The sequence below is a fragment of the Schistocerca nitens genome, chromosome 1 (genome assembly GCF_023898315.1).
Source record: "Schistocerca nitens isolate TAMUIC-IGC-003100 chromosome 1, iqSchNite1.1, whole genome shotgun sequence".
Classification (NCBI taxonomy): domain Eukaryota; kingdom Metazoa; phylum Arthropoda; class Insecta; order Orthoptera; family Acrididae; genus Schistocerca; species Schistocerca nitens.
This window is the reverse complement of record NC_064614.1, coordinates 949,181,960-949,205,808: the sequence shown is the minus strand read 5'-3', so window position 1 is coordinate 949,205,808 and position 23,849 is coordinate 949,181,960. Positions and strand designations below refer to the sequence as shown.

Sequence of the window (23,849 nt, the reverse complement as noted above, 5' to 3'; positions counted from 1 at the left end):
TATCGGAGGTGTACCATCAGTTGCCATTGGATGCATCTTCCAAAGGAATTTCTCGTCATCAACACTCCTTGTAGTTTGTATCAGTACCAGCGTTTACCATTTGGCGTTGCTAGCGCGCCGGCCATTTTTCAGCGGTTTTTGGAACAGCTCACGGCTTCCGTTCCCGGCTGCATCAACTACCTGGATGACATTGTTGTCACGGGGGCCTCCACTGAGGAGCACCTTCGCAATTTGCGTTCAGTTTCGGGTTCTGCATTCGGCTGGGTTGAAGTGCAATCTGGACAAGTCACAGTTCTTCCAACCCTCCATTGTGTATCTTGGTTTCCACTTGTCCCGTGAGGGTATACGTCCTCTACGACAGCACGTTGCGGCCATTACCGCTCTACCCTGGCCGTCTACGGTCAAAGAACTTCAGGCGTTTCTAGGAAAGATTGCTTATTATCAGAAATTCATTCCATCCGCGGCGGCGGTGGCTCATCCTCTGCATCAGCTGTTACGCAAAAACGTTCCTTTCTGTTGGTCCGATGAGTGTGAGAAGGCTCATTTGCAGTCAGCGCCTTGTCTTGCCACATTCTGTCCGGGTCAGCACTTGGTTCTGGCGACTGACGCGTCACAGTATGGCCTAGGGGCTGTTCTCGCCCATCGGTATGAGGATGGGTCGTAACGACCCATTGCCTTCGCTTCCAAGACCCTCAATGATGCCCAACGGCGTTACTCTCAAATCTAAAAGGAGGCGCTCGCTATCATTTATGCTCTAAAAAAGTTCAGCGTTTTTTTGTATGGTTCTAAGTTTCACCTCATCACCGACCACAAGCCGCTGGTCTCTCTGTTCAGCCCCTCGGCGTCGCTTCCGGATAAGGCAGCTCACCGCCTGCAACGTTGGGCCTTATACTTGTCTCGTTTTCACTATGAGATTCACTATCGCCCCACGGCCGAGCACGCCAACGCTGACGCGTTGTCGCGTTTGCCGATGGGCCCCGACCTGGTTTTCGATCGACATGAACTACTGTTTCCACATTGATGAGGAAGAACGTCGTGCGGTCGAGGGTTTTCCACTTACAGGTTCGCAGGTCACGTCGGCTACTGCGCGGGACCCGGTCCTGCGTCAGGTGATCGGTTTTGTTCAACGGGGTTGGCCAGAGAGGACCAAGGGCTGGGCATCGGATCCCCTTCGCAACTACCATGCCTTGCGACTTCGTCCATCTGTTCGTGAGGGTGTTGTTCTTCTGGCCATGGATGGCGCATCTCCACAGGTCGTGGTTCCAGCCTCTCTTCACAAAGATGTTCTCAAACTATTGCATGAAGGCCATTGGGGGATTTCTCGGACTAAGTCCCTGGCCCGCAGGCACATTTATTGGCCCGGTATTGATTCGGACATCGCCCACATGGTTGCTGCGTGTGGTCAGTGTGCTCAACAACTGGCTGCACCCCGTACAATGCCCTCTCCGTGGCCTGATCCGGCGCAGCCGTGGGAACGGGTGCACGCTGACTTTGCCGGCCCCTTCCTCGGCACTTATTGGCTACTGTTGATTGATGCCTTCTCGAAGTTTCCGTTTGTTGTTCGATGTCCGTCGCCCACCACTGCGGAGACGATGCTGGCTTTGTCCAAAATCTTTGCGCTAGAAGGTCTTCCATCCACGATTGTCACGGACAATGGCCCTCAGTTCTCTTCGCAGGCCTTCCGTGATTTTTGTAATGGACAAGGGATTCATCATGTTACAGCACCGCCCTTCCATCCGCAATCGAATGGGGAGGTCGAGCGCCTTGTCCGCACTTTCAAAAGCCAGATGAAAAAATTCCTTAGTGATTTTTCCACAGATGACGCTCTGTTGCAATTTCTGAGTTCTTATCGCTTCACGCCTCTGGGTGATCGCAGCCCTGCTGAACTCTTGCATGGCCGCCAACCGCGCACTCTACTGCACCTGCTTCACCTTGTCAGGCCTTGTACTGTGTCCCCTAGTGCAGGAAAATACTTGGTGGGCACCGACGTGTGGGCACGAGGGTATGGATCTCGCCCTAAATGGATTCCAGGGGTGGTCCATGCTCTTCGCGGCCGCTGGCTTTGTGAAATACGTACGGACGACGGCATGGTTGTTCGCCATTACGACCAGATGCGCCCACGAGTGGTGGCCACGCCGGTGCCACCGCCCCTTCTTTTGCCTCCACCAGCCCGAGAAGCCAGTCCTGTCGCTGCTGTTGATCTCCCGTGCGTGTTGCTGCAGCCGACGTCGCTACTGCTTCCGAGTACGCCGGAATCGGCCCCAGTCGCGACGCCGCCTTCTCCGGGACCCATCTCGCTGGAGCACACCCCCAGGTCCACGACACCTATGGATGCTGCTCTGGAGTTTTCACCCATCATCTCGTCCAGGAGGCACGTTCCACGTGCAAGCTTCCGTCCTGGACATTTTCAACCATACTCTCGTGTTTCTCCGCGAGATCTTCTCGGGGCCTCCCAAGAGGCCATGGATGTCTCCGCACTCCAAGGAAGTGAGTGTTTTTTTTTTTTTTTTTTCAAAGGGGGGAAAAGTGTTGTGACTGGGCCACGAGATTTAAAAGTGCCGCTACGTCAGTACGCAAACACGGCGATAGAGGCGCTCCGCAGCTCGGCCGAGCGCGGGAGCGCGCCACCTGGCTATGAACGGCGCCGGCCGCATGTCACGGCACGGCAGTTGAGTGACAAATACGGAGTTGGTAGCATGTAACCCGCTATTGTTTCTACGTTTGTATATCCACACAATTTATTAGTGATTAAAGGTTATAACACACACACACACACACACACACACACACACACACACAGAGAGAGAGAGAGAGAGAGAGAGAGAGAGAGAGAGAGAGAGAGAGAGAATACTTAATAGGGTTTAAATTGATATAACAATAAAATAAGAAGTAATTAGACTTCTTATTTATAAGACTGACTTCATTCTTGTTGAACATAAGTGGCAATGACATCTTGCGTTGTCGGGTGTTCAGCCGGATATCAGCATTGTGCAAGTATGATGCTGATATCTGGCAGAACACCTGACAACCCAAGCTGGGAAAGCCTAAGAGTTACATAAGTGGGAGTATTTAGATACAATTTCAATATCTAGAACTTTACTAGAATCAATGTCAATTACAGGTGTAATAACAATGAGAGATTTGTGCCTCTTGTTCATCCAGGTCCCATCTACAAAAACATATAGATTCATAGTATTTGCAAGAGATGCACTATCATGGTATCTTCCTCAATATCTATTTCTTTTTTATTAATTTTCACTGATTATTCTACTGATTTCTTCTTTGCAAATTTGGCAATATCACATACAGCACCAGAAATTTCTTTATTTATTTTGTCCATCCTTACACATGATGGAGGCATGTTCAGGAAAGCAGACAATAAATTATCTTCTTCCCTACCTTCTCCAAGGCATCTCAGACCATACAATGCCTAAAATTGGTTTCATAGTTAACAGTGTCAGTTGCTTTTCTTCCCCTCCCCCACCCCAATTTTTGATGCTGAATTAGAAAGGTTATGTTCTTTATTTCTAGTTGCGTTCTCTGCTTTCTTGGTACACCGATTTCCATGAACCTATATTTCTTAAACACAATTTTACTGCCTCTCATTATGTATTTTTGTTCACTTTCACATACAGTTTGGAAAATTCATTCACCACATACTAAACTGTATTCATAACAAAAATATACTGTATTCATAACATAAACATACTGCTTTTAGCTGAAATGTAGGGTCATGCAGCAAAATTGTCAGTTAAAGACATCAGATGAAAAGAGCCTTGACATAAGAACAAATTCTGCAATGGGCACCAGTTTCCCAAACATCTGGAATGAAAGTATGACAGCAGGTGCAGAGTTAAACATTTTAATAGTTGTAATGCATTTCCAATGTTACTATCCTAACAAAATTTATAGACTACACAAATCATACTCTGTATATTACAAAACATATTTTTGAAAAATTGATTTTTAGAAGATAAATCCATCACACACATTCCTGACTCACATTCAATATTGGTTCTGTAATAAAGCATGCAAACTTTTTCTCTCTGACTTTATATGCAGAACTGACATTATCCATTTAAAGGGGCCTACTCATTTACAAAAACTGTTCCAGAAAATTCATAGACTACAGATTTAGGTTCGAAATGGGACTATGTTGCTTCACAATACAACAGCCGCTTAACTTCACAGTTCATTACTGTCATGACCATTTACTAAAAAATTAAGTACTTATCATTCTGCTGTTGACAGATTTCAACGCAAGTATCTCACAATCAATATTTTTCTTTTCCATGAATCCATAATATTTGTGATTTCTAGAATACCTAGATCACGATCTTCCTTTCAGTTAAAGTTTGCAACCAGTATCATATTATGAAAATCTGTTGAAAAACTAAAAAAGTATGTAAGTTAATTACATACTACTGCATCTAATTTTAAAACACCATTCTGGGGTTTCAAAGGAGACATTTATTGTATCACTGAGTCTTGAAGTAGATTACATGAAATTTCTGCAGCACCTGCTAGGATAAACAATAAAGTGGAGCTGTTTCAAATCCCATGAAATAATAGTTGCTTTAGCATGTTCCCATTTTCAAGAGAGTTGTGATTATCATGTGTGCCATTTTTTTAGGGCAATGCTCTATTACTCATCCTGAAATATGATTGTTGTTGCTCAGACTGATTTATAACAGAATGGCCATTAGTTCCTACCTGAATCACAATCAGGAGCTTCCAATGCAATGTGCTATAAAGCATGCATAAATAACACACTCTTTAAATGTGATGATGACTGCTTTGTCAGAAAAATATACTGTGTTTAGAAGATGCCTGCATTTAAACAAGAAGTCCATTACATTGTACACATTTTGAGGTATTAAACTGAGCAACTGACTTGCGTATATCTCAACAATTATCAATGAACTATAGTATTTCAAATAATAGATGTTTTAATTTTAGCTTTAGTACTGAAATAAAAACTGCATAGCTCTTTAACATCAAAGTATACAAATTTGATTAAATACAGCTATTAAACAATTTTTCTTACAGAAACATGTACTCACACATATGCATGTATTTGGCCAATGCTATCACCAAGCCAAACATTGCCATTGACTGTGCATGCTGCTGTTGGCTTTTTAGGCAGAGAAAGGCTGCAGTACTGTAGCCAGCCACGGCTACTAGCCAGCAGCAGATCCACCCTGGCATTGGAGCATGCCAACCACAGTTCAGAACCATTGACAGTTCCTTCTGAAACAAAAAAATATCTATGTTCCACTCATGATTTATAAGATGATGGAGGTCAACGGCTGGGATAATTTTGGTGCTTGCTTGTGACAGTGGCTGCAATTGGGAGTTATGGCACTATATACGGGCAGAGAGAGAGAGAGAGAGAGAGAGAGAGAGAGAGAGAGAGAGAGAGAGAGAGAGAGAGTTAGGAGGAGTGGCAAACTAGCAAGCACAATACTCACAAAGGAGCAACTATATAAAAACATTCCTTTCATGGTGACGAGTGCCAACAATTCTAATTAATCACGAGCAAAAAACAAATACAACTAACCACATACGAGATTCGTGAACGAAGAACTGCACTACATTCTCATCCTAGAACTCTGCAGGATTTGTTTATTAACTTGACCAAGTAGAGGAAGTTTCCATCACACCATCAGAGTCAATTCATTACTAGGCATGTGACATTCACATATATCAAGGCTGTAGGGAAAAGTAATACTGGAGTCTGAGATGTGACAGTTGTTGAAGTGTTGACTTCTGTGGTGGTTGGCTGAATTGTCATGAAAGTATCAATGTGCTGATGTTCAGGAAAATGGCTTCTGGTGAAGGGATGGGATATGGGAAACAGATTTAGTTACAGAAACCAAGATTAGGAAGAAATAGAGTGACCTTTTCAGGCATCTGGCCATTTTGATATATATGACAATAAAGCAGAGGAGTTTTGGAAATTGAGGTAGAAAGTGCAGGAAGTTTACTAAGTAGCTCTAACCATATTGCCACTGGTGAGGGCTGGTGTGTGTGTTTGTGTGTGTGGGGGGGGGGGGGGGGCATAGTGAGTACCAATACAGTATGTTACAGTTCAATTTTAGAACATTGTTTTGGCTGGTGAAATACAACATTCCATGGGATTAAGTGCACACTGCAGTTAAAGCTCATATTAATGAACCCACTTTCAAGCAATTCCCACCTTGAATGAATATCTCCTTCAGTAGCAGTAAAAGTTTGCAAACAGTAAACGGCTATGAAATTCCCAACCAGTCCAAGAGTCTGGAGTTATCCCTTGCATTTTCAAACAAGTATGCCTTCATTGATGAAGCACCCAGATACTAGCAAGTTCCATATTTAGCTTTTTTGTTTCTTTCCATAGCTTAATTGCTCCATCCTTTGTGTGCTTGCATAGTTTAATTCTTAAATTCACTGCATATTTTTGTATTTGGAGGTATAGTATTGCATTTCAGTAATGGTAACAGGTACATTTATGCAGTCTGTGGCACAGTAGACATTTGTTTGTTTGTTTTGGTTGGTCAAGCACTAGCAGATTAGTTAGTCACCTATTTAGGTTTTTGATCTGTTTTCACAGTTCAATTCTTAAATTCTTTGCATGTTTTTGTATGTTTGAACAGATTAATTATTAAATTTATTGTGTATTTTTATATTTGAGAGCTGTAACATTGCATTTTAGTAAAGGTAACATGTTCATTCGCAGAGTCCGTAAAACAGTATCATTTGTTTGGTTGTCTTTTTGTTTGTTTTGAATGATCAGTAACCACAGCTCAGTCAGCCAGCAAACAAACTGGCGCATTGCATGGTGGACATCAGATGTTGCTTGTTTAGCACATGGGTTCTGCTGCTGACAGTCGTTCCAGCAAACCCGATGTGGGGAATCTGCAATAACTGCAGGGTGAGTGGTGGGTTATTAAATGGTTGCATTGCTCGAGATGGAGAGTCAGTGTGGAAGCTGGTTGTTTGGCCTTCCCCATTCTCTTTGTAAGTGGGCAAGTGGCAGAAGTGCTGAAGACTGCTGGCCTTGTTCGTGTGATGCAAGCCAAGCATCGTACCCAGAGGCAATTGGGCCATTTGTCTGGGAGCTGAGTGGACGGTCCCAAGCAGAGGCTCTGCTGATTCTGCAATGGCCATGGCTGCAGATTTCTGGACCTGTGTTAAGGGTGGAGAAGTGTGGGACTCGCACTGATAAGTAAGGGGAGCACTACACAAAGGAAGCAGCTAGTGGGCGGCACAGTACTTGTAGACTATACATGGGGCTTTTTTAGGCTAGGCGGTAGTTTGAGATCCTCTGATGAATGACTGCCAGTTGATAAACAGAGTGTGAAATCAGATCACATACAAAGTAGACACACTTCAACTGACATAATTTTAACAGTAAATTGTCAAAGTACTCGTAACAAAGTACCTGAACTTAACTGATCTCTAGGAAAGTTGATATGCTCCAATTATTCTCAGACCGAAGAGCTAGCTATTAACTGAAGTAGAAAACTCTGAAACATTTAGCAAGGGATGGAACATATATTAAAATACAGATTAGACACCACAGGAGGGGGACTGTTCATTGCCAGTGACAAAAATATTATGTCTGTAGAGGACGAAATGCAGTCTGACTGTGAGTGAAGTTATCTGGACACAAATAGCAGGTCTAGGTGAACTCAAGTTAGGTGTCAGATTTTATACTGGCCATATGATTCAACCGTAAGAGTTGCAGAATCATTCAAGGAAAGTATCTGCTCAGTAGTGAAGAAATATGTAGACAGTGCAGTATTAGTTGGAGGCGACTTTAATCTATTGACTATAGGCTTCGACATCTATGGATTCACTGCAGGCGGTACAGACAGACAGTCTTATGAAGTACTTGTGAATACGTCATCTAAAAACTGCCTTGAACAACTAGTTAGACAACCAATGCATAATGGAAATATTTTAGACCTTCTAGCTACAAACAGGCATGCCTTAATGTTAATGAAGTCTTCAATAAGGCTAAGAGAGTATTTATGCTAGAAAAAGTAGATAAGCAGTTGATAGCATACCACTTAGACAATGAATGGCCATCATTTAATTCCAATATGACTGACTTACAGGCAAAGTTTAACCTGCTTATAAATAGTGCTCTGGAGACTATGCACCATGTAAATGGACTAAGGATGGAAGAGATTACTTCATACTCAGTCCAAAAAAGAACCCACAAATATTGACTCGGAAAAGTTATTAGAAATTCGGAAATCTGTAAGAAGTTCAACGTGCATAGCATACAACAACTTCCACCATCATATCTTACTGAAAGATCTTGCTGAGAAACCAAGAAAATTCTGGTCGTATATAAAATCAATAAGCAGGTTGAAGGCTTCTATCCAGTCACTCATCCAACAGTATGGGATGGCAATAGAAGACAGCAAAAGGAAAGCTGAAGTCTTAAATTTCACATTTAAGAAACCATTCACACAATAGGGTTGCACAAACATATCGCTATTTGAGTGTCACACACACTTCGGTATGGAGTCATAGAAATAGGCACCCCTGATGTAGAGAAGCAACTGAAAGAGTTGAAAACAAATAACTCACCAGGTCCAGAAGGAATCCCAATTCTGTTTTACAGAGAATACTCAGCGGCATTGTCCACTTACTTAACTTACATTTATTGCGTTAGCTTGCATTTATCACGAATCTCTTGCTCAGCACAATCTCTCAAGTCACTGGAAAAAGTGCAGGCGACTCCTGCGTATAAGGAAGGTAAAAGAACAGACCCCTATAATTACAGAAGAATATCCTCAACGGCAGTATCCTGCAAAATTCTTGAAGATATTCCAAGTTCAAACATTATAAATTCCATTTATCACATACTTAGGTACCAACAGAATAACTAAAAAAAGGGTTTTACTGTACTACCCAATTAATCCATACTAATATTATACATGTGAAACAAACCCTGTCTGTTACACTTTCATGAAAACATATTTACTGATGTAAAGAATATAATGTGAAATGTGGAACAATAATAACTCTTTGAAAACACTATTTACTCTTTGAATTTTGAATTTTATCATATTTGACCCCCCCAAGAACCATGGACCTAGCCGTTGGTGGGGAGGCTTGCGTGCCTCAGCGATACAGATAGCCATACCGTAGGTGCAACCACAATGGAGGGGTATCTCTTGAGAGGCCATACAAACGTGTGGTTCCTGAAGAGGGGCAGCAGCCTTTTCAGTAGTTGCAGGGGCAACAGTCTGGATGATTGACTGATCTGTCCTTGTAACGCTAACCAAATCGGCCTTGCTGTGCTGGTACTGCGAACGGCTGAAAGCAAGGGGAAACTACAGCCGTAATTTTTCCCGAGGACATGCAGCTTTACTGTATGGTTAAATGATGATGGCGTCCTCTTGGGTAAAATAGTCCCCCATTCGGATCTCCGGGAGGGGACTACTCAGGAGGACATCGTTATCAGGAGAAAGAAAACTGGCATTCTGCGGATTGGAGGGTGGAATGTCAGATCCCTTAATCGAGCAGGTAGGTTAGAAAATTTAAAAAGGGAAATGGATAGGTTAACGTTAGATATAATAGGAATTAGTGAAGTTCGCTGGTAGGAGGAAAAAGACTATTGGTCAGGCAAATACAGGGTTATAAATACAAAATCAAATAGGGGTAATGCAGGAGTCGGGTTAATAATGAATAACAAAATAGGAGTGTGGGTAAGCTACTACATACAGCAAAGTGAACGCATTATTGTGGCCAAGATAGACACAAAGCCCACGCCTACTACAGTAGTGCAAGTTTATATGCCAACTATCTCTGCATATGATGAAGAAATTGAAGAAATGAATGATGAAATAAAAGAAGTTATTCAGATAGTGAAGGGAGATGAAAATTTAATAGTCATGCGTGACTGGAATTTGGTAGTAGGAAAAGGGAGAGAAGGAAATGTAGTAGGTGAATATGGATTGGGGCTAAGACATGAAAGAGGAAGCCGCCTGGTAGAATTTTGCACAGAGAACAACTTAATCATAGCTAACACTTGGTTCAAGAACCATAAAAGAAGGTTGTATACATGGAAGAAGCCTGGAGACACTGACAGGTTTCAGATAGACTATCAGGACATCCCAACGTGTGGTCCGCGGACCCCTTATGGGTCCGTTGGCTTTTTCTTGGGGGTCCGCGTCCACCTTTCACCAAATCGTGTAAAATAATCAATAAAATTATTGAATAAAAATGTGAACAAATTCATCACTTCTTTTCGTGTGAAAAACGTGTACTTTTACTTCAGGTCGTATTCCCAAGCAGCCTTTGCGGTTCCTAAATGAGAACGCATACACAGTTTAGTGCCTGAGAATGCGGTTTCTCTGATCGACTGTTTCGCAACAATACGGGGGCCGTTTGTGCGCCGGCTCACGGCGCTGAAACCTTTTATGCATGAGTGGAGCAAGCTTTGTCGACCAATCACAGCACTCGCTGGCATGTATGTGGCCCCAGGCATCATTAAATATTAAACTTGCTTTGTTAGTGTACTACCTATTTCATAAGTCGATTTCTGACCTTCAAGTTTTTTCATTCATCTCTAAACCAAAGACTATTGATACTTCGGGGGGGGGGGGCGGAGGGAGGGGGGGGGGGGACGTCATTGGGGACATGGACTTACATTAAGAAGCTTTCAGTTCCCATGGCTTTAGCTATGAAATTTAAAGTTACTGTGCTCGTGACTGACTAGGGGTCCGCCATGGATTTTCGACTGAAGAAGGGGTCCGCCAGCTGAAAAGGTTGGGAAGCCCTGGATTATATAATGGTAAAACAGAGATTTAGGAACAAGGTTTTATATTGTAAGGGATTTCCAGGGGCAGATGTGGACTCTGACCGCAATCTATTGGTTATGAACTGTAGATTAAAACTGAAGGAATTGCAAAAAGGTGGGAATTTAAGGATATGGGACCTGGATAAACTGACTAAACCAGAGGTTGTACAGAGTTTCTGGGAGAACATAAGGCAACAACTGACAGGAATGGGGGAAAGAAATACAGTAGAAGAAGAATGGGTAGCTTTGAGAGATGAAGTAATGAAGGCACCAGAGGGTCAAGTAGGTAAAAAGATGAGGGCTAGTAGAAATCCTTGGGTAACAGAAGAAATATTGAATTTAATTGATGAAAGAAGAAAATATAAAAATGCAGTAAATGAAGCAGGGAAAAAGGAATACAAACATCTCAAAAATGAGATCGACAGGAAGTGCAAAATGACTAAGCAGGGATGGCTAGAGAACAAATGTAAGGATGCAGAGGCATATCTTGCTAGGGGTAAGATAGATACTGCCTACAGGAAAATTAAAGAGATCTTTGGAGAAAAGAGAACCAATTGTATGAATATCAAGAGCTCAGATGGAAACCCAGTTCTAAGCAAAGAAGGGAAGCAGAAAGGTGGAAGGAGTATATAAAGGGTCTATACAAGGGCGATGTACTTGAGGACAATATTATGGAAATGGAAGAGGATGTAGATGAAGATGAAATGGGAGATACGATACTGCATGAAGAGTTTGACAGAGCACTGAAAGACCTGAGTCGAAACAAGGCCCCGGGAGTAGACAACATTCCATTAGAACTACTGACGGCCTTGGGAGAGCCAGTCCTCACAAAACTCTACCATCTGGTGAGCAAGATGTATGAAACAGGCGAAATACCCTCAGACTTCAAGAAGAATATAATAATTCCAATCCCAAAGAAAGCAGGTGTTGACAGATGTGAAAATTACCGAACTATCAGTTTAATAAGTCACAGCTGCAAAATACTAACGCGAATTCTTTACAGACGAATGGAAAAACTGGTAGAAGCCGACCTCGGGGAAGATCAGTTTGGATTCCGTAGAAATATTGGAACACGTGAGACAATACTGACCCTACGACTTATATTAGAAGCTAGATTAAGGAAAGGCAAACCTATTTTTCTAGCATTTGTAGACTTAGAGAAAGCTTTTGACAATGTTGACTAGAATACTCTCTTTCAAATTCTGAAGGTGGCAGGGGTAAAATACAGGGAGCGAAAGTCTATTTACAATTTGTACAGAAACGAGATGGCAGTTATAAGAGTCAAAGGGCATGAACGGGAAGCAGTGGTTGGGAGTGAGACAGGGTTGTAGCCTCTCCCCGATGTTATTCAATCTGTATATTGAGCAAGCAGTAAAGGAAACAAAAGAAAAATTTGGAGTAGGTATTAAAACCCAGGGAGAAGAAATAAAAACTTTGAGGTTCGCCGATGACATTGTAATTCTGTCAGAGACACCAAAGGACTTGGAAGAGCAGTTGAACGGAATGGACAGTGTCTTGAAAGGAGGATATAAGATCATCAACATCAACAAAAGCAAAACGAGGATAATGGAATGTAGTCAAATTAAGTCGGGTGATGCTGAGGGAATTAGATTAGGAAATGAGATACATAAAGTAGTAAAGGAGTTTTGCTATTTGGGGAGCAAAATAACTGATGATGGTCGAAGTAGAGAGGATATAAAATGTAGACTGGCAATGGCAAGGAAAGCGTTTCTGAAGAAGAGAAATTTGTTAGCACCGAGTATAGATTTAAGTGTCAGGAAGTCATTTCTGAAAGTATTTGTATGGAGCGTAGCCATGTATAGAAGTGAAACATGGACGATAACTAGTTTGGACAAGAAGAGAATAGAAGCTTTCAAAATGTGGTGCTACAGAAGAATGCTGAAAATTAGATGGGTAGAACATGTAACTAATGAGGAGGTATTGAATAGGATTGGTGAGAAGAGGAGTTTGTGGCACAACTTGACTAGAAGAAGGGATCGGTTGGTAGGACATGTTCTGGGGCATCAAGGGATCACCAATTTAGTATGGGAGGGTAGTGTGGAGGGTAAAAATCATAGAGGGAGACCAAGAGATGAATACACTAAACAGATTCAGAAGGATGTAGGTTGCAGTAGGTACTGGGAAATGAAGAAGCTTGCACAGGATAGAGTAGCATGGAGAGCTGCATCAAACCAGTCTCAGGACTGAAGACCACAACAACATCATCATCATCATCATATTTGAGAAAATGTTTTTGTTTTTCAATATGTTCTACATAATACAATTCAATGTATTGTGTGCAATGTTTCTATACTCCTATAAGTGTCTAATCCATACTTTCATACTAATATCAATCACAAGTCTGTCACATTTTTACTGCTGTGTATCTCGCGTTACTTGTAAGTCCTTTGTTGTTTTCAACTTTGCATGAACAGCATGTGATCATGCAGTTAGTGTTGCTATTTCTTGGTCATGAGTTCCTGGGTTCAATTCTAGCTTGGTCTCACCCCCCAGCCCCTGCTCAAATCTGGATGTGTCTTTTGTCATTATCATTTTATCATCATTGACTTGCAAGTCATCAAAATGGACACAAATAAAAAGACCTGCACCAAGATCCCAAACTTCCCAACCAGGGTCTCCGGTCCAATAAAGCCATTTCATTTTATTGGTATGTGAGCGCAGTAATGGGTAACAGCTAGAATTCAATGCTTATACAATCCTCAACGTGTTTAATCCATGGCAGTCCACACTTTGCTACTAATATTATAAATGTTGGTAGATATGCTCTACGTAATACGATTCAACATAAGCAATACAACGTTTATACAATTCTCAACATGTTCAGTCCATACTATCATACTAAGAACAGTATTATTAATTGCAAAAGTAACTCACTCTGTTACATTTTAACGAGTCTACTGCTGACCAGTTGCAATAGTATTTGGTATGGAGGTATTTGCAGCCTTTAGAAAGGTCATTGACTACTTTAGAAAGTTGTACATTTTTTAGATACGGTATGTGTGAGATGCATGCGGACAATGGTTGTGAGATGGTCACCGAATCTTAATGTCTATCGATTATTCTGTAACAGTGCAAATCCAATGTTATTGTGCATGTAACCAGTTCCTACACCATATGGCATAGCTGGATTGTTTTGGTGGAGATACAACAATACAATTGGGCACTAAGCCTGAGAACCATATTTAAAACTGTTACTATAAGCAACGGAAATGTAAGTCTGATTTAGTGCATAGTTTTACAAGAGCGCAAGCTGTGAAAGTTACTCAAATTCAACAAATCTCAGAGCAATCTCACATTTAGTGGAATTTGGGTGCAGAACTTCAGGCAGCATTATGAGCTGTAGGGACATTAAAACAGTCACAAGTATATCAAATTTTAGACGCTGAGCATCACACATCTCTTACAGCTTGAAAGACACTTGTAGACTCACAGCAACAGCGTCATTTGAAGGCTGTATGACAAATAGAGAATCATACCTGTACATGTGGAGTGTGGGAGGTTTTTGGTGAGGTTGCATTTGATTATGATCTATTAACTGATTATGTTAATCATAAATTAATCATCATAGGAGGATGGATCAAAAATGTAGGAACCACAACGCATTAAAAATGGAAGGGAGAAACGGCTGGTATGTGTTGCTCTGCTGGCAAAATCTCACTTCCAGGATGAGGTGAGCCAGGGAAACCCCTACAAATTCTATTTCTGCACAAATTTAATGAATCGAGGCATTTTTAGAAAATCTAATGCAGGCTTTCAGATTTGACAAGCAGCACAATAACAGAAACATATTCATTATGCACATACATACTAGCACTGCATACATTTTTTATACTTACGGCTCTACACCATTATATACGCACACATATTGTAAAACTACTAGCTTCTTTATTCACCATCACTCACCATATAAAATTACTCATATGCAAGCAAAGCAGCAGGTAACAGCTAGCATTTAAATAGGTGCATATTTGGCTGTACATTACATACTTTGTGAAGGCACAGCTTTAAAAACCTTGCAGCACCTGAACTGGATCCCCTTCTGCACCATAATCAGATTTGTGAACTCAAAGTTATTGTCTTATTTCCGTCTAGTACAATGACTGTTATATAAACTACTATGTTACTACTCACTCTTTTGCTCGCATTTCATAGTAATTACTATGAAAATAATGTATAAACATATATTAGATCTACTAAAAAACTGATATATTCATGAGCCGTTTCTTTTTTTATGCAATTCTGACAAAGCCAACTTGTCGCAGTGACTGTTAAATAGCTTTCTTTGATTTAGATCACAAACTGTTACCCCCTTCTAAACTTTCACATTAATTAATGCCACAGAAGCATGGTCTTTCCCAAATGTATTTTTGACCAAAAAGCAATTCTGGTAGTTGGAGCCCAACATTTCTGTTAAAACTGCTTTTGAGGTCTTGGGGTGACATTTCCATTGCAACTTTCATCCCCTAATATATTTTTTTTTATTTTGAAGCAACAGATCAGATACCAGTTTTCAATATTATGAGAAGCAAAGTTGATACTCACCATACAGCGGAGATGCTGAGTCGCAGATAGGTACAACAAAAAGACTCTCACAATTAAAGCTTTTGACCATTAAGGCCTTCAACAATAGACACACATAAGCACACATACATATACTCACGCAAACCCAACTCACACATACAACTGCAGTATCAGGCAACCGAAACTGCTCTGCTGCCATGCATGTGAGTGTGCTTGTGTGAGTGTATGTGTGCGTGTATATAAAGACCAAGAATGAAATGCTCTAATTAAAAAGGATGTAAGACAGGCATGTAGTCTTTCACACCTACAGTTCAATTGATACATCAAAGAAGCAATCACAAAAGTAAAAGGATGTTTCAAGAGTGGGATTAAAGTTCAAGGTGAAAGGATATGTATGCTAAGATTTGCTGATGATGATGTTATCCTCAATGAAAGTGAAGAAGAATTACAGTGTTTTCTGAATGGAACGAACAGCCTAATGAGCAAAGAATATAGTTTGAGAATAAATCAAAGAAAGATGAAAGCAATGAGAAGTAGCAGAAATGAGAACAGAGAGAAACTTATCAGAATTGGTGATCACAAAGGAGATGAAGTTACGGCATTGTGCTGCCTGGGCAGCAAAATAGCCCATGACGGATGGAGCACAGAGGACATAAAAAGCGGACTAGCACTGGCAAAAAGGGCATTCCTGGCCAAAAAAGTATACTTGTATCAAACATAGGTCTTAATTTGAGGAAGAAATTTATGAGAATGTATGTCTGGAGCTCAGCATTATACTGCAGTAAAACGTGGATGGTGGGAAAACTGGAATCGAAGCATTTGAGAAGTGGTGCTACAAAAGGATGTTAAAAATCCGGTGGACTGATAAGCTATGGAATGAGGGGGTTCTCCAGGGAATTGACGGGAGAAGGAATATATGGAAAACACTGACAAGAACAAGAGACAGGATGATAGGACATTAGGGAGCTGTAAAGCATAAAAAAGGTAGAGAAATACAGATATTGGAATATGTCCAGCAAATAATTGAGGACATAGATTGCAAGTGCTATTCCGAGATAAAGTGGTTAGCACAGGAGAGGAATTCATGGCGTGGTCGGCCACATCAAACCAGTCAGAAGACTGATGACAAAAAAAGAGGTTCTCTAAACGTAGACTTAGGGTGAACTTGAATGGTTCATAGGACTCATTTCTTTGTGCACACCAATTTTCAAGCAAGTAGCTAATACTTCTACATCCAGCAATCCAGAATCCTCCATTCTAAAAATAGCAAACTATATGTAATGCAAAAGTTGCAGAATGCAGTTTTTTTGGCACAAATTTAGGCTGTTGATTGACTACTTCAGTTCGCCATCAATATGTAGGCCCAAGTACTTTGAAGTATCCATCTTTGCAAAAGCCCTATTTACTGACACATTAAGTTCGAGTACATCTTGATACAAACTCTGCAAATGGTGGTGGTGGTGGTGGTGGTGGTGGTGGTGGTGGTGGTGGCGACGGTGATGATGAGACATTATCTTCACTATCCAATACAACTTCCTACTTTCTTACAAATTGTTAATGGTGTACAGCAGCAACCAGCCACAAATTCATGGCTGGTTGCTGTGGTACAGCATCAAAGACTTGTATCACATAACAGCAATGGTCTCCAATCATGTCTTTATCAGGCAAAATTGCATTTCTACTTGCTGTTAAGTATGGGAGAGTTTTTCCATCTTTAAAGCAAAAGTGCAGATTTTGAGGAACAGTGTGAAGGTCCAAAAGAATTGAGGCTCCTTTAAGGTGTGCACTACATCCAGAAATAATAGTGCATACAACGACATTGAGTTGATAAAGCCACAGAAGTGGTGAGCACATAGTAATGATAGTGTGGGTGTAGTGAACTTTCACATTACTGCAAAGTAATTTTTATGATCAGAATACACACAAATTTTCGTTCAGTGCAAGACCTCAGTAGAATAAAGTTGCCAGCCAATAGTACCACAGTACGTCATCAAATCAGGGGCGGCTTCTGAGGTAGTGTCGCTATGCTGTGGCACCACTCGTATGGAAAAAAAAAAAAAATCATGTTAGAATAGATTAGGGCGAAAATTTCTTGTAATCCAGTTTTACAATCTTTCTGCAAGTTAATGCTAATGTGTTCCTAAAAGAAAATTATTGCTTAATTAAATAGAATACAGAAATAATACACTTAAATATCATTATAAACAGCTATATATAATTTGAATATACAAAATTGTTGAGGCTTTCGTGGCCACTTGTTGACAAACTGCCTATAGGCTTCTGTCTCGGGGTCTTCGGCCGACGTTCATCTAATGATTTTTCTGACGTTTCGCCAGCACGAGTGGCTGGCATTGTCAAAGCTTCACCCTCCATTGCCGGTGGTGAACTGGAGCCGAGCTCGCGGGCGCAGACTATATGTACCTGGCGCGCCAACGTCCGAGGGCTTCTCCGCGGTCATTTCCGGTGCGGTTCTCCTCTTGCTACCTGCGACGGTCGTTCGCTGCAGTACGGGAAGCCAGGATCCGTTGACCTTAAGGCTTTCCTCTTTCTTGTTCAAACTGTTCGCGTGTTTTTGTATTTCTACAGCTTCTCTGAACAAGCGCGTGTGATAGTGGTTCTCTACAGCCAGAACTTCCGTGTCGGCGAATTTTATTACGTGGTCGGTCTCATTCAGTGCGTGTTCTGCCACGGCCGATTTCTCCACCTGCCCCAACCTGCAATGTCGCTTATGCTCCTTGATCCTGGTGTTAATGGATCGTCCAGTCATCCCGACATAAACTTTTCCGCATGTGCATGGTATGCGGTATATTCCCGACATTGAAAGTGGGTCTCTTTTCTCCTTCGCCGATCTAAGACACTCTTTGATCTTCCTTGTCGGTTTGAAGATCGTCTTTACGCCATGTTTGCGCAATATACGGCCGATTCTGTCCGTCACTCTGGGAATGTATGGCAGAAAGGCCGTACCCGTATTTCTTTTTCTGGTTCCTTACTTCGCCGAGTGTTTGGCTCAGTTACACTTCTAATATAATTTGTGGAGTACCCATTGCTCCTCAGGACTGTTTCCAGGTGTTGCATTTCTCGTTTGAGGTGTTGCGGCTCACATATTCGTCCTGCTCTCGTTACGAGCGTACTAATCATGCCCCTTTTCTGGCTCGGGTGGTGGTTTGACAGTTTGTGCAGGTATCGGTCCGTGTGAGTCGGTTTTCGATACACGCTGTGTCCCAGGTTTTCGCCGTCCCTTGTGACCAGCACATCTAGAAATGGCAGTTTCTTGTCCTTTTCTACTTCCATGGTAAATGTTATGTTGGCATGGAGGCTGTTCAAGTGTCTTAGGAAGTCACCGAGCTGTTCTTCACCATGGCTCCACACCACGAAAGTATCATCGACGTACCTGTACCACACCTTAGGTTTGCAAGTGGCCGAGTCCAGTGCCTGTGCTTCGAATTGTTCCATGAAGAAGTTGGCCACCACTGGACTGAGAGGACTACCCATGGCGACGCCTTCCAGCTGTTCGTAGAAGTCGCCATTCCACGTGAAATAGCTCGTGGTGAGACATGCATGGAAGAGCTTTCTGATGTCTAGCGGGAAAATGGAACCGATGTGCTCCAGAGCGTCACTGAGTGGCACTTTCGTAAATAACGAAACAACATCAAAGCTGACCAGGATGTCGTTTGGTCCAAGTTTCAGTTTCTTCAGCTTCTCAATGAAATGTCCTGAGTCCTTAATGTATGTGTCGGTCTTCCCCACGTGTGGTTGGAGCAGAGAGGCCAAGTGTTTTGCCAGCTTATATGTCGGTGATCCAGGAGCGCTAACAATCGGTCTCAGTGGAACGTTGTTCTTATGGATCTTGGGTAATCCATACAGCCGAGGTGGTAGGGCTTCTGTGTTGCGCAGGTTTCTCTGTATGTCCGCCGGCAGAGAAGACGCCTTGATCAATCGATTCGTATTCCGTGTGATACGTTGCGTCGGATCTGCGCTTAGTTTTCGGTACGTCGTCGGATCTAATAGGTCTCGGATCTTTTGCTCATAATCTTCGGTCTTCATTACGACGGTCGCATTCCCCTTATCGGCAGGCAGTACCAATATACTCTTGTCGGCGTTGAGATTCTTAATGGCTTGTACCTCTTCTTTCTTCAGGTTGCAAGCTGGCGGTTTTGCTCGGCGCAGTATCCTGGCTGTTTCCGTGCGTATTTCCTCTGCCCTTTCACAAGGAAGGGCACGAATGGCTGCTTCGGTGTTGGCAATGATGTCCTCCATAGGTATGGTTCTCGGGATGATAGCGAAATTCCCTCCTTTTTGAAGAACAGACACTTCCGCTTCGGTCAATTGTCGTTCAGTGAGGTTGACCACTGTGTGTGACATGTCGGGAGTCGCCTTGTCGGTCTGATTCCGGCATCTTTCAAACTTTTTCTTCTGTCGCTCGGTGCAGCGCTCGAGTTCGTTCTGCATGCTCCTGTGAGTGATGCTGTCGATCTTGTCCCAGTCGTCTCGATGCATTCTGCTACTTAGTTGATAGAAAATGTCCAGAAGTTCCTGATCCGTTCTTGCCAAGTCTCTTCGTGTTGTATGTATTCGCTCACGAAGAAAAGCTCGTTCCATTCTGTCGTAGATACGATGTGCTTGGGCGGTGGTGAATAGGCGCTTGCATCTCAAGAACTTCGGTGTAGCACATTCATCTCGGCACCGTGACAGAAAGGCGAGAGAGGACATCAGTCGCGCTTTCTTCTTCCGTCGTTGGTCAAGGCGTCGGTACAATCTGCAAATCTCCTCCCCGTAGAGGCGTAATACAAAATTGTTGAGGCTTTCGTGGCCACTTGTTGACAAACTGCCTATAGGCTTCTGTCTCGGGTTCTTCGGCCGACGTTCATCTAATGATTTTTCTGACGTTTCGCCAGCACGAGTGGCTGGCATTGTCAAAGCTTTACCCTCCATTGCCGGTGGTGAACTGGAGCTGAGCTCGCGGGCGCAGACTATATGTACCTGGCGCGCCAACGTCCGAGGGCTTCTCCGCGGTCAAAAAAAAATCATTAGATGAACGTCGGCCGAAGAACCCGAGACAGAAGCCTATAGGCAGTTTGTCAACAAGTGGCCACGAAAGCCTCAACAATTTTGTATTACGCCTCTACGGGGAGGAGATTTGCAGATTGTACCGACGCCTTGACCAACGACGGAAGAAGAAAGCGCAACTGATGTCCTCTCTCGCCTTTCTGTCACGGTGCCGAGATGAATGCGCTACACCGAAGTTCTTGAGATGCAAGCGCCTATTCACCACCGCCCAAGCACATCGTATCTACGACAGAATGGAACGAGCTTTTCTTCGTGAGCGAATACATACAACACGAAGAGACTTGGCAAGAACGGATCAGGAACTTCTGGACATTTTCTATCAACTAAGTAGCAGAATGCATCGAGACGACTGGGACAAGATCGACAGCATCACTCACAGGAGCATGCAGAACGAACTCGAGCGCTGCACCGAGCGACAGAAGAAAAAGTTTGAAAGATGCCGGAATCAGACCGACAAGGCGACTCCCGACATGTCACACACAGTGGTCAACCTCACTGAACGACAATTGACCGAAGCGGAAGTGTCTGTTCTTCAAAAAGGAGGGAATTTCGCTATCATCCCGAGAACCATACCTATGGAGGACATCATTGCCAACACCGAAGCAGCCATTCGTGCCCTTCCTTGTGAAAGGGCAGAGGAAATACGCACGGAAACAGCCAGGATACTGCGCCGAGCAAAACCGCCAGCTTGCAACCTGAAGAAAGAAGAGGTACAAGCCATTAAGAATCTCAACGCCGACAAGAGTATATTGGTACTGCCTGCCGATAAGGGGAATGCGACCGTCGTAATGAAGACCGAAGATTATGAGCAAAAGATCCGAGACCTATTAGATCCGACGACGTACCGAAAACTAAGCGCAGATCCGACGCAACGTATCACACGGAATACGAATCGATTGATCAAGGCGTCTTCTCTGCCGGCGGACATACAGAGAAACCTGCGCAACACAGAAGCCCTACCACCTCGGCTGTATGGATTACCCAAGATCCATAAGAACAACGTTCCACTGAGACCGATTGTTAGCGCTCCTGGATCACCGACATATAAGCTGGCAAAACACTTGGCCTCTCTGCTCCAACCACACGTGGGGAAGACCGACACATACATTAAGGACTCAGGACATTTCATTGAGAAGCTGAAGAAACTGAAACTTGGACCAAACGACATCCTGGTCAGCTTTGATGTTGTTTCGTTATTTACGAAAGTGCCACTCAGTGACGCTCTGGAGCACATCGGTTCCATTTTCCCGCTAGACATCAGAAAGCTCTTCCATGCATGTCTCACCACGAGCTATTTCACGTGGAATGGCGACTTCTACGAACAGCTGGAAGGCGTCGCCATGGGTAGTCCTCTCAGTCCAGTGGTGGCCAACTTCTTCATGGAACAATTCGAAGCACAGGCACTGGACTCGGCCACTTGCAAACCTAAGGTGTGGTACAGGTACGTCGATGATACTTTCGTGGTGTGGAGCCATGGTGAAGAACAGCTCGGTGACTTCCTAAGACACTTGAACAGCCTCCATGCCAACATAACATTTACCATGGAAGTAGAAAAGGACAAGAAACTGCCATTTCTAGATGTGCTGGTCACAAGGGACGGCGAAAACCTGGGACACAGCGTGTATCGAAAACCGACTCACACGGACCGATACCTGCACAAACTGTCAAACCACCACCCGAGCCAGAAAAGGGGCATGATTAGTACGCTCGTAACGAGAGCAGGACGAATATGTGAGCCGCAACACCTCAAACGAGAAATGCAACACCTGGAAACAGTCCTGAGGAGCAATGGGTACTCCACAAATTATATTAGAAGTGTAACTGAGCCAAACACTCGGCGAAGTAAGGAACCAGAAAAAGAAATACGGGTACGGCCTTTCTGCCATACATTCCCAGAGTGACGGACAGAATCGGCCGTATATTGCGCAAACATGGCGTAAAGACGATCTTCAAACCGACAAGGAAGATCAAAGAGTGTCTTAGATCGGCGAAGGAGAAAAGAGACCCACTTTCAATGTCGGGAATATACCGCATACCATGCACATGCGGAAAAGTTTATGTCGGGATGACTGGACGATCCATTAACACCAGGATCAAGGAGCATAAGCGACATTGCAGGTTGGGGCAGGTGGAGAAATCGGCCGTGGCAGAACACGCACTGAATGAGACCGACCACGTAATAAAATTCGCCGACACGGAAGTTCTGGCTGTAGAGAACCACTATCACACGCGCTTGTTCAGAGAAGCTGTAGAAATACAAAAACACGCGAACAGTTTGAACAAGAAAGAGGAAAGCCTTAAGGTCAACGGATCCTGGCTTCCCGTACTGCAGCGAACGACCGTCGCAGGTAGCAAGAGGAGAACCGCACCGGAAATGACCGCGGAGAAGCCCTCGGACATTGGCGCGCCAGGTACATATAGTCTGCGCCCGCGAGCTCGGCTCCAGTTCACCACCGGCAATGGAGGGTGAAGCTTTGACAATGCCAGCCACTCGTGCTGGCGAAACGTCAGAAAAATCATTAGATGAACGTCGGCCGAAGAACCCGAGACAGAAGCCTATAGGCAGTTTGTCAATTTGAATATAGTTATGCCCTTAGATTCTGAAACTAAGAGGCATTATTTCAATATTGGTATATTTCACAACAATAGGGCTATTGCTACAGAACAAAAAGACTAATGTATTGAGCATCTGTCGTCCAAACAACAGTGTAGTATTTCTGCTTGTACTCCTTAGTCATTACGTCCGTGTAATAAGTTCTCTACAAACAAGCTGTAGTTATTGTGAGGTCAGATAATTGACCGTATATAGGTGTGTGCAGTGTTATCTGCAAGGGAAAATTCAGTTGACTGTGCAAATAGCAAACATGAACAAAATAAATGAGTTATTAAAAACACCATTTACCAACAGGACCTTCAGTGAAAAAATTCAGATAAAAACGCTAAGTAGGCTGCCCCCAAATCTGAATCTGCAGCAGCAAACAGAAAAATCGATGATGTAAGTTCAATCCAGAAATTTACCAAAAGAAGAAATGGATTTTTGGCTGTGAAAAAAGAAACACTATTTTCTGTTTTCCTTGTGTGTTATTTGGGGGAGATGTTCATTGGTCTAAGACTGAGGGAACTGATATTGGGCACATATGGTCTAGAATGAAAGTACATGAAATGACAAAGTGACACAGGAATAATGTGCTTAGTCTTTAATTTGTAGACAAAACCAAAATTCAGCAGAAATTAGATTCGCGATATAGACAAGCAATTGACAGCCACAACAAAAATGTAGAAAAGAATAGATATACATTGAACTTAAATGTAAACTGTATTCGGTTCTGTGGTGCTTTGGAACTTGCTCTCAGAGGCCACGATGAATCTGATGCCTCTCAAAATAAGGGGGTTTCTTGTGAGCTAATTCAGTTCAATGTGGAACTGGATAAAGATCTCA

General features: G+C 43.0%; 1 protein-coding gene across 1 annotated transcript in view; it reads right to left on the bottom strand.

Moving 5' to 3' along the window:
• LOC126194520 (leucine-rich repeat serine/threonine-protein kinase 1) overlaps positions 1 to 23,849 on the bottom strand; it is a 405,923-nt gene that overhangs the window by 13,987 nt on the left and 368,087 nt on the right. The window contains exon 42 of the mRNA XM_049932772.1: positions 5,064 to 5,250. Coding sequence (XP_049788729.1) covers positions 5,064 to 5,250 — 187 coding nt within the window. The remainder of the gene's footprint in view (positions 1 to 5,063; positions 5,251 to 23,849) is intronic.